This window comes from Littorina saxatilis, linkage group LG10, assembly GCF_037325665.1.
Source record: "Littorina saxatilis isolate snail1 linkage group LG10, US_GU_Lsax_2.0, whole genome shotgun sequence".
Taxonomy (NCBI): Eukaryota; Metazoa; Mollusca; class Gastropoda; order Littorinimorpha; family Littorinidae; genus Littorina; species Littorina saxatilis.
Window position 1 is genome coordinate 33,419,386 of NC_090254.1, and position 12,500 is coordinate 33,431,885.

Here is a 12,500-nt window from a genome sequence, read left to right on the forward strand (position 1 = left end):
CACAGTAATTCACTCATCATTCACCCTGGGCTGTAATTACACTCTACATTCAACCACACGCACACAAATTCTTAAATAACTACTCAGTCAATACTAATATCAATTCCCCATCCATGTCCGAGTTATTTATCCACACATTAACAACTATTCAGAATATCCAGATTAAGAACTAGTACAATGAACACTTAAGTTAACATAACAGCGAATATGAAGAATGCTTATTCATAAACATACTAGTGTTCCGTAGCGAAAACATATCATGAAAAATAGTTTACCTGAGCACGCGAGCAAAGAATCTTCCCCGACTTGCCTCTTACATGTTCAATGGGCAAGTGAAGCTAACAGCTTAGGTGACTGGCGACAAGTCTAACAGCTCACCTTACAAAAAATGGACATTCAGGTTTTTCACCTGTTGCACGTGAGTGCGTGGAGACTCGGCTCTACAGGTAACAGTACAGGCCCCATAATCATGGTCCAACAGGCATGCGAATCAATAATAATGTTTTTCGCAATACGAGTCTACTTCTGTCAATTAATGCATACTAATAACAGCATCATTTCATCATTAATTAAGTACTCATATTACATGTTCATACATAAAACCCATAAATGTCATATCTGACAATGCCCCCCACTTCAAGTAGAAAGCTGCATAAAAGATTTCTCATTTCTTAACTCGATAACACCATACAAATGTTATCATCCATGATAATACATTGCATTTAACACAATAAGTCCCACTCAAAGTGTCAACGTCACTACTTGTATTTACAGTACCTATACAAACAGATCTGACTTCCAGGGCCATTTTCTTCTTGTTCAAAGAGTTTGATCACAGACTGATCGAGACAACAAATCCGCAAACTGATTGCACTGGCCTGCAATCGGCTGAACAACGAACTTGAACTCCTGAAGAGACAACACCCAACGCATCACACGACTGTTCTTGAGCCTACATGACGCCATGTATGTGAATGGCCTGTGATCTGTCTGTATGACAAATTCCCGGCAAAGCAGGTAGCGCGAGAACTTTGTGAGTCCCCAAACAATGGCAAGACATTCACGTTCGATGGTAGAGTACCTGGACTCTCGATCAAGCAGTTTTCGACTGGCATAAGCAACAGGATGTAGAAGACCCTCCTTTTCCTGCAGAAGAACTGCACCCAAACCTGTCGAACTTGCATCAGTTCTCACAACGAAATCTTGACTCAGGTCAGGCAAGAGAAGAACAGGGAAGGTAGACATCACCTCCTGAACAGCTTTCAGCGCAGAATCACATTCTGCCGTCCATGTGATAGTTTTGCCGTGATCGTCTCGCGTTAGATCCGTCAAAGGAGCTGTCAAGGTTGCAAAGTTAGGAACGTATCGCCTGTAGTAACTTAACAACCCCATCAGGGAACGAACCTGCTTCTTTGTCGTTGGTCGATTCACAGACAAAATCTTCTTGACCTTCCCGTCCTCTGGTTTGAGATATCCTCGACCGACAACATGTCCGAGGAACTCCAACTCAGAAAACCCAGCAAACAGTTTTGATGGTTGAGCAGTGAGACGAAATCTCAGCATCTTGCTCAGAACAGCCCGAACCTGCTTCACGTGGTCTGACCATGTTTGCGTAGCAATGAGAATGTCATCGTAAAAGTTGACTGCTGAGTTCTCTGCTAGATTAAGCTTCCGCATCATCCGAGCAAAAGTTGCTGGAGCTGAGACTAGTCCAAATGGCATTTTAACCCATTGGAACAACCCAAGAGGAGTTTGGAAAGCTGTTTTATGTCTATCTTCCGGCTTGATCGGAATCTGCCAATAGCCTTTTGCAAGGTCAATCTTCGTGTAGAAGTTTGCTCCAGCAAGACTACAAAACAACTCATCCGGGTCAGGGATCGGCTCGGCATCAAAATGCGTGATCTTGTTCAAGGCGCGGAAATCAATGCAAAAACGAACTGATCCGTCTCTTTTCGCCACCAAGACAATAGGCGAAGAGTACGCAGATTTCGAAGGTTCTATGACGCCTAAATCCAGCATGGATTTGATCTCCTTCTCAACTGTCTGTCTAGACGCAAACGGCAACGGGTATGGTTTCCTATATACAGGACACTCGCTTGTTAAAGGGATGACGTGGTCATCGACATCTTTTGTAACTCCCGGCTTGTCTGTAAGAAGTTCAGAAAATTCCTGAAAAACGGTTTCCAGTTCAGTACGTCCTGAATGAGAAAGATCATCAGAGTAGTGAACATCTATGACAGATTCACCCGTAACTGCAGGAATTGTCGGCAAGACAACCTCATCCTCGATTCCAGGAGACAACACAGCGACAGCACAAACAGGATCCAAGACGTGATCCGAACACGCATCTGCCTTCTGATCAGAGTCAGACATCAACGTTGAGAATTCCTGGTCATCAGGAACTGGACCAGTACTTAACTCTCTTTCCACAGCAACAGCTGCTGTCAAAACTCGTCTCTGATACTTCTTCAGCATGTTGACGTGAAACACCTTGTGTTTGCCGTTGAGATCAATGCGGTAGTCAACAGGGCTAACCACCTCAATCACTTTGAATGGACCTTTCCAGCACATGAGAAGCTTGTTGCTGTCAGCAGTTAAGAGTACAAGAACTTCATCCCCAGGTACAAAAGTACGAAGTTTGGCCTTCCTGTCATGGTAATGTTTGTGAATACGAGCAGCATCACGAACATTCGATTGTGCTAGAGCACACGTATCAGCGATTCTGTTCTTCAAATCGAAGACATACTGATATAGAGGTTTGGCTTCATCTCCATCAGTCCTCCCTGTCCATGAGTCCGCCAAAATAGACATTGGGCCTCTTGGAGCGCGCCCAAAGAGAAGCTCATAGGGAGAAAACCCTGTACTGACATTTGGAAGTTCACGATACGCAAACAGGAGTGCAGGAACGTATCTGTCCCAGTCAGTTGGGCGCTCCTGGACAACCTTCTGCAACATGCTCTTCAGAGTTCCGTTGAATCGTTCGACTAACCCATTTGCTTGAGCATGGTAAGGAGAAGTGTGGATCGACTTGATTGCCAAAAGTCTGTAAATCTCCATCATGAGATCAGAAACAAACTGCGTTCCACAATCCGAGACAATGACCTGAGGACAGCCCATCCTCGAGAAAACTGAAAACAGTGCTTCAGCAACAGAAATAGTATCAATCTGCTTCAATGGAATTGCTTCGGGGAAACGAGTCGCTGTATCCACTAGTGTCAGAATGTACCGGAATCCAGTCGAAGATACAGGTTTAAAAGGACCGACTAAGTCAATACAGATCTTCTTGAAAGGAACGTCGATAAGCGGCATCTTCTGAAGAGGAGCAGCGGGAACGCGACCCTTGGAAGACGTTTTCTGACACACATCGCACGTTCTACAATACTTGCCTACGTCACGCCTGACGCCTGGCCAAAAAAATTGGGTCAAGATCCTCTTTAACGTTCTTCTGGTACCGAAGTGACCCGACATGAGAGCGTCATGGGCGGTATGGAGAACTTGTTCTCTCAAAGAAGTAGGGACAACAACTTGAAAGACGATCTCAGTCTTCTCACAAAATGCTCTGTGAAGTACCCCATCTTTCATGATGAAGTAAGGTTTGCTCTGATCTGTGACCTGCGATTCCTCCTGAACTTGCTCGAAGCACTTCTTAAGTGATTCATCTTTGGTTTGCATATCAGCTAACTTCTCAGGAGTTACATCAGTAAAAACACAAGGTACCGATTTTAACGGTCTCACTGAACCTTTGGCTTTCTCCGTTTGTAGCCTGGTAGTCACTAGTCCGACAGCGTCTGGAACAATAGAGCCCACACATCCCCCAGATACTGAAACAACACCTGGTAGGTTCCCAAGTATAAGATCTGCCACAGGATTGTCAATGACACAACACGTCAGAGCACCTGCAAAATAAGGCGAGTCCACAACCACTTCAGCCAAGGGAAATGTCTCAATGTGTCCCCCAAAAGACCGACAACGTTGCTCCTGCCCTGTGAACTGATCATCACGAACTAAAGCCCGTTTCACACCAGCAGTAGTGCATCCCGTGTCCCGCAAGATCGTCCCTGAAAAACCATTGATGGTTCCTATTTCCAGATGTAGGCCAGGTTGTCCCTCTGAAACAAGAACGTGTTCGCTAACAGCGGAGCTAAATGTTTCAGCAAAGTTTTTAGACGAAGCACACTGGTTCGCCCAATGACCTTGACCCCCACAGATCCTACAGACATCACTCTGTTTAATGGTCCCTCTACGTGCACCCCTGCGTTGTCCTCGACCTGTACCCGAAGAACCTCGGCCTCCTCGATAACCTCGAGAACCACTGCCCCCGTTGCTAAACCCTGTTGAATCTGCAACGCCAACTCCAGCTGAAAATATAGAAACATCTGATTTCCGTGCTAAGGTTTTGTTGGGATGAGCTTCACGGTACAGTTCAGCTGCTTCACATAACGCAGATACGTCACCCAGCTGACGTTCCCTCAAGAACACGGCCAAATCTTTTGTACAACTCTGAAGTATCTGTTCACGCAAAAACAAGTCTTGTAAACCTTCGGCAGTTATGGCAACACCAGACAACTCAGTCCATCGGTTGAGCAAATGACGACAGCGCGTTAAAAACGCTAAAAATGACTCTCCCATCTCGGGACGAACAGCTCTGAAACGCTCTCTGAAACCTTCCTCTGTGCATTGGAACTTACGAAGAAGATGAGACTTCAATGCATCCCACGAAAGGGTTTGTTCTCCTGAAATTGAATGATAAAGCGACAAGGCACTACCCTTCAATAAAGCAGCCAAGTAGACAGGCCATTTACCCTTATCCCAGCCGCATGCTGAAGCGTGTGTTTCAAACCGAAACAAAAATGCATCGATGTCGTCTTTGTTTTCATCGAACATAGGCAATTTTGGATGAAAAGGTCTAGAACTGTCTGACTGACTAACTTTAACGTCTGATCTCTCCTTTTTATATTTAGTCAAGTTTTGACTAAATATTTTAACGTAGCTAGGGGGGAATCGAGACGAGGGTCGTGGTGTATGTGTGTGTGTGTGTGTGTGTGTGTGTGTGTGTGTGTGTGTGTGTGTGTGTGTGTGTGTGTGTGTGTGTCTGTCTGTGTGTGTGTAGAGCGATTCAGACTAAACTACTGGACCGATCTTTATGAAATTTGACATGAGAGTTCCTGGGTATGAAATCCCCAGACGTTTTTTTCATTTTTTTGATAAATGTCTTTGATGACGTCATATCCGGCTTTTCGTGAAAGTTGAGGCGGCACTGTCACGCTCTCATTTTTCAACCAAATTGGTTGAAATTTTGGTCAAGTAATCTTCGACAAAGCCCGGACTTCGGTATTGCATTTCAGCTTGGTGGCTTAAAAACTAATGAGTGAGTTTGGTCATTAAAAATCTGAAAATTGTAAAAAAAATATTTTTTTTATAAAACGATCCAAATTTACGTACATCTTATTCTTTATCATTTTCTGATTCCCAAAATATATAAATATGTTATATTTTGATTAAAAACAAGCTCTGAAAATTAAAAATATAAAAATTATTATCAAAATTAAATTGTCCAAATCAATTTAAAAACACTTTCATCTTATTCCTTGTCGGTTCCTGATTCCAAAAACATATAGATATGATATGTTTGGATTAAAAACACGCTCAGAAAGTTAAAACGAAGAGAGGTACAGAAAAGCGTGCTATCCTTCTCAGCGCAAGTACTACCCCGCTCTTCTTGTCAATTTCACTGCCTTTGCCGTGCGCGGTGGACTGACGATGCTACGAGTATACGGTCTTGCTGCGTTGCATTGCGTTCAGTTTCATTCTGTGAGTTCGACAGCTACTTGACTAAATGTTGTATTTTCGCCTTACGCGACTTGTTCACCCTTTCCGTTTCGAGATCTAACTCGCTTTGCCTAGTCTGCTCTTTTTCTTTTTCAACTTCAAGTCTTGCAAGCTCCTTTTCTGTCTCTCGCTTTTCATGCTCTTTTTCGACTTCTAGTCGGGCAAGCTCTTTTTCTGTCTCTCGCTTTGCATGCTCTTTTTCGACTTCTAGTTTGGCAAGCTCCTTCTCTTTTTCTGTATCTCGCTTTTCTTTCCGTTCATCTCTAGCAATGTTTTGCTGTTCACGGACAAAACCGGTTAAGTCTTTGTCTTTAAGACCTAGCTCTTTCCCACGAGACATCCACAAATCCCAATCGTCACTCATGGTGATAATATACAAAACCACTATACTGTAAAAGTTACTTAATGAAAACACTTCACCACAGTAACAAAATGTGTGTTTACAGATATGCTTACACACGTAGTCAAGCAAACATACAATGAAAAAATCTTCAAAAAGTGTGCGTTAACAGTCTACAATCTGTTAAAGACACATACACTGGAGAAAACGGGGTCACCAATTGTCAGGAATGAATTATCTAAAATACCGACTGTCAGTCAGAAGGCTACTATTTCATTTATACGCATTCGTTATTCTCCTCCGATTCATTCCAACAATAAAAGAAAATACGTGGAGCTCAATATGTTTATATAGCTCACTGGTAAAGCATGTACATATATCAAACGTTCAGGATTCACACACACATATACACAATACGCCCAGGGTTCTAGATGAGTAAATTAATGTGTTACCCCATCACCAGAACAGCGTAGTGTAGTTCATCTCTGTTTCTCCATCACCCAGCCGACGCGGCGACTCCTGGCGTGGTCCGTAAAGTCCGGTTAGTAGATCACGTCGCTCTGCTTCGTGCATCTTCATCTCTTCATGCGTCTGCTTGAATGGTCAAACAAGCTCTCGCGAATTCCGTCTTCTGTCTCTGGAAAGACTCCTGTGAAAGTAATTCTTGAGTCAGTATTCCTTAGGCATAACACACACAGTAATTCACTCATCATTCACCCTGGGCTGTAATTACACTCTACATTCAACCACACGCACACAAATTCTTAAATAACTACTCAGTCAACACTAATATCAATTCCCCATCCATGTCCGAATTATTTATCCACACATTAACAACTATTCAGAATATCCAGATTAAGAACTAGTACAATGAACACTTAAGTTAACATAACAGCGAATATGAAGAATGCTTATTCATAAACATACTAGTGTTCCGTAGCGAAAACATATCATGAAAAATAGTTTACCTGAGCACGCGAGCAAAGAATCTTCCCCGACTTGCCTCTTACATGTTCAATGGGCAAGTGAAGCTAACAGCTTAGGTGACTGGCGACACAAGTCTAACAGCTCACCTTACAAAAAATGGACATTCAGGTTTTTCACCTGTTGCACGTGAGTGCGTGGAGACTCGGCTCTACAGGTAACAGTACAGGCCCCATAATCATGGTCCAACAGGCATGCGAATCAATAATAATGTTTTTCGCAATACGAGTCTACTTCTGTCAATTAATGCATACTAATAACAGCATCATTTCATCATTAATTAAGTACTCATATTACATGTTCATACATAAAACCCATAAATGTCATATCTGACAACCGGAGACATTACGTGATAATTTTATTTTGAACTATAACAGACTAAAAATCATAACACCGACTCCACGTATTGACCTTTTCAAATCAAGCCTTCTTTATTCAGGTGCGGTCCTATGGAACTCACTGCCTATTTTTCTTAAACATAAAACAAACACATACAGCTTCAAAAAAAATTATATGTCACACATAATGCAACTAAACATGTGCTGAATGGTTCATCAATTCATTTAAAATGTATGTGCATGTTAAACAAAATTATAATAATATTCAGATCTAGATTAAGTTATGTTAAAAATTGACACTTTTTATAATTGACAATTGTACTTAAAATGCACTATGACAATTTATTTTTAAATTTTGTATCTGTATATACAGTTATAATGTGTTAAGTTTGATGTGATAGTTCTTTGATTATATAGTTTTCTGTTTTTGTTGACCCTATATTAGGGCGAGGGCTGGATGTAATAAAGCAATATTCATGCTTATCTATTACCCTCGATAATAAAGATTTTGTCTTGTCTTGTCTTGTCTTGTCTCACTGTCTCTCTCACTCTCACTTTCTCTCTCCCCCCTCTCTTTCTTTTATTTTCTTATTCTTTCTGTCTTTCTTATAACTGATAGGATCAAGGGTTACAGCCACGGCAAACAAATCACTACTGTAACAGAAGAAGAGGATAAGACCATATTTTTTGACAAACGCATTTTGGTGTGAATGATGTATAAACACGAACGTGGCCGCGCGATCCTGTCAGTAATGGTTTGCTCGAAAATAAGCTATGAGACTAGGGTAAACCATGGAAAACAATACCTTATTTGTAACAGCAGAAGATGAGACCAGCTTCCTTGACAAACACACAGTGGCGTGAATGATTTATGTATAGAAACCCAGCACTGGCAGAACTCACCCCAACCTCTCAGTGTTGCATATTGCAGTTGCAAGGATAGGACAATCACACCCAGGTCGTTCGGTGTGCAGTCAGAAGGAATTGTGTTTCGCAAGGGAATAACTAGTTATGATGACCCATGCAAGGGTCACGTTGTCCCAAGGAAAGCAGTCTTCTTTTCACTTGAATGTCATGTTCACAAAGTGTGCCGAGGTCTTGTGCAGTCAAGCCGCATTCTGTTTCGCAAGGGAATACATTGTTATGAAGACGCCTGCAAGGGAATACATTGTTATGAAGACGCCTGCAAGGGTCACGTTGTCCAAAAGAAAGCGGTCTTCTTTTCACGTGAATGTCATGTTCACAAAGCGTGCCGAGGTCTTGTGCAGTTACTTGAAGCCGCATTCTGTTTCACAAGGGAGAAAACTTATTAGTCTTGAAAACCGTTCTGTCCGTGGAGCAGTCATGCGACACCAGTACTCACTGACAATTGTTTTTCTTATCATTATTATGAATATTATGGTGTTGCTTATTATTTCAGCGTGGAACAGCGTAATACTAATGCGTTTCGTGTTAGCAGGGGCTGCGAGATGTCCCAAAAAACAAATACAAAGGTAGATAAATGTAAGATCGATAAAGCAGAGCGGAGCATGCAGTGTAATGTATTATTCATCCCGTTGCAGATTATCCTTGGCTGTGTCAGATTAACCTGCATGGTTGGGGGTGAGAAAAGTAATAAATCTGACGATTCTGTTAAGCGAGCCTTGAATCAGAGAGAACGTTTCCGACTGACCTCTCTCTCTCTCTCTCTCTCTCTCTCTCTCTCTCTCTCTCTCTCTCTCTCTCTCTCTCTCTCTCTCTATCTCTCTCTCTCTCTCTCTCTCTTGTTGTTGTTGTTGTTGTTGTTGTTGTTGTTGTTGTTGTTGCTGTTGTTGTTGTCGTTGTTGTTTGTGCGTGTGTGTGTGTGCGCGTGCGTGTGTGCGCGAGTGTGTGTGTGCGTGCGTGAGTATGTGTGTGTGCGTGCGTATATGCGTGCGTATATGCGTACGTGCGTATGTGTGTGTGTGTGCGCATATGTGTATGTGTGTGTGTGTGTGTGTGTGTGTGTGTGAGTGTGTGTATGTGTATGTGTGAGGGTGTGTGTTGTATTGAGTGCGAACGTGATTGCAGGCATGCGGCGCGCGTGTGTGTGCGAGTCGACTTTTCTTTTCCTTTGTATTATATTGACATACATGTACATTTGAATGTTCTATCATGCATTATGTATTCTTATTCCCCCTTCTGCTTCTTTACCTCTGTAAACTTGTAGAGCTAGTTATTTTTCGATAAATACCCAGCAACCAAACAAATAACAGGGCCGGACTAGGCGAAGAGGAGGGGGGGGGGGTTGCCAGTGGTGGCCCAGGGGGATGTCCCCCCTGGCGGCAGGGGCGGATCAGTTCATTTTATGACTGGTTTTTTTCAAAAGTATATTGTGAAGATATGGGTGTGAAGGCGCGAAGCGCCGAGCCGACGGCGCGAAGCGCCTAGCTTGCTAGGGGGGTCCGGGGGCATGCCCCCCCGGAAAATTTTGAAAAAAAGGATGCAAAATGGTGCAATCTGGTGCATTCTGAGGATGATCATTACCAGTTTCAGGCAGCAGATTTTGTCACTGATTAATACCCCAAAAATGGAAACTCAATGTAAAATAAAGAAATGCATACCTCATTCAATATATATTTTTTTTGGCTGGGGGGGGGGTCAGGAAACCCTAGAACCCACCCCCCCACCCCCCCTCGTTGTGGGGGTCAGGGGGCGAAGCCCCCTGAAGCTGACGGGTAGGTCATATTCTGAGATAGGAAAATGGTCGCTCCTTGCATGAAACGGCATAAAATAAGCAATAATAAAAAAAATTAAATAAGTAAGGTACATGTTTAGGCTAGGGGGGGGGGGGGGGGGTTGCGCAGCCCCCATAACCCCCCCGGTAGTCCGGCCCTGAATAACGACCCATCAACGAGCCTGAATCCTCGATAGCGCATTGGGTTGAGAAGCTGTTCTGCGTCGGTACTACTTTTGCGACTGAAAAGTTCCGAACGCTCTTATGTACGAAGTATACATCTCTGGAGCAAACAATACAAACATACGGCATTTAAATTAACAACTACAGGCTTGAACACATGAATCTCCACATAAAATCCATGAGTTTGGTTGTTTTCTGAATCTAGATCTGCTGTGCACAAACATTCATCACAAGCAAATTCCCAAGGCAAGTAACTCTCATACTTTGTCTAGCGACAAGAGTAGTTCCCCTTTCAAATTTCTTTTCACTCAGTTTCTTCGACAACAGAGTGCAATCCTTTGGAAGGAACTTAGCTTGTTTTAGTACTACTATAGGAACAAAAAAATTCAAAGGCTTTCATCAGATTAAGTCTGTTTTTTGGCAACGTGTTGCCTCGACATGGCTAGATTATAGTAAAACTCCATGGCATGGATCGTTAAAAATGACGTGTCTTTGGAATAATAGTGGTATAGTCTACCAGAATCAGGTTATTTATTATCAGAAATGGGCTCAGAAAGGGTTTACATATGTGAATGATGTGTTGCACAACAATACTATTATGCCATTTGAAATGGTAAATGAAATTTTAGGGCCCTCGCCAAATCTCTATCTGGAATACTTGGTCGTTAGAGCCGCTGTCTCCAGATACTTGAGAAACAATCCAGAGTTTGTGACATCTGATATTAACGAACAACACTATTTAGCCTTTAACGGTACGAACCATATGACTGCAACCCTGATTAGGCAATTTATTGTAAAGACGAAGTATTCCACTCCCTGTTCTGTTTTATTTTGGAAAAATACATTTAATTTTGACGTCAATGAAACATGCTGGTCTATAGCAAAAAACGCAACAAAAGAATCAAGACTACGAGAATTGCACTGGAAAATTGTTCACAACATCTATCCCACAAACATTCTTCTACAAAAAATGGGACTGTCCGACAGTGAATATTGTCCATACTGCACACACGAAAGAGACTACATCGAAAAAAAATTCTATGATTGTAGTAAAGTTAAGCCTTTATGGAAACACGTCGAAAACACTATACTAGATAAAACTGGTGTACGTGTTAAACTTAACGCAAAATCTGTACTACTTGGGGTTGTTTGTGTTGAAAATGCAGGCAACGTGTGTCTAGATATCATTAACCATTTAGTTCTTATTGCTAAAATGTGCATTAGCAAATTTAGATATGGTACTCCCGTAAATTTAACATTCATGTTTGAAAATGAAATGAAACTTCGTGTTTCATAATACCCTTTACACTATGCACTTTTTTCATAATTGCAAAATTTGAAAATAAAGGCGTTGTCCACACACACAAAAAACCAAAACAACCTTGAATGGTTGAAAACGACGTTAAACACCAAATAAAGAAAGAAGTTTCGGAGTAGAACTTATTACAAATGTCGGCTGATTCGTTTTACAAAACATATAGCACTGCATGTGATTTAAGAGGGGATAATGATTCACAAAATAAAGTGATTGATTGCTTGACATGATTGATTGATTGACTGTTTTGATTGATTTTTTTTTTATTTTTTTTTTTATTTTTTATTTTTTTATTGTTTAATTGCTAATCCCGAACATCTATTTCTTGCATAAAACATCAATGCGCGCCTATTTGATGTGTATTATGAATACGATACTTATCGCACACACACACACACACACACACACACACACACACACACACACACACACACACACTCACACACACATACACATACACACACAGACACACACACATGCACGCACGCACGCACGCACAGGCACACACACACACACCGACACACACACACACCGACACACACACACACACGCATACGGTATCACATTTGAAAACAAGTCGCGTAAGGCGAAAATACAACATTTAGTCAAGCCAGGGACCTAATATAGGTCTATGGTCAAGCTCAGTCGAACTCACAGAATGAAACTGAACGCATTGCATTTTTTTCCGCAAGACCGTACACTCGTAGCATCGTCTGTCCACCGCTCGTGGCAAAGGCAGTGAAATGAACAATCCAGAAAAGCGCGGCAGCGCTTGCGCTGAGGAGGATAGCACGCTTTTCTATATATCTCTATTTT

At 42.1% G+C, this 12,500-nt stretch overlaps 2 protein-coding genes across 4 annotated transcripts in view; both read right to left on the reverse strand.

The window, feature by feature from the left end:
* The window catches only part of LOC138978635 (uncharacterized), a 5,303-nt gene extending 362 nt beyond the window's left edge, over positions 1-4,941 (reverse strand). The window contains exon 1 of the mRNA XM_070351397.1: positions 276-4,941. Within this exon, the coding sequence (XP_070207498.1) occupies positions 820-4,884 (4,065 nt within the window). The 5' untranslated portion in view covers positions 4,885-4,941 and the 3' untranslated portion in view covers positions 276-819. The remainder of the gene's footprint in view (positions 1-275) is intronic.
* Positions 1-12,500, reverse strand: part of LOC138978642 (tripartite motif-containing protein 2-like) — a 273,078-nt gene that overhangs the window by 131,175 nt on the left and 129,403 nt on the right. The gene's annotated exons all lie outside the window — the stretch shown is intronic.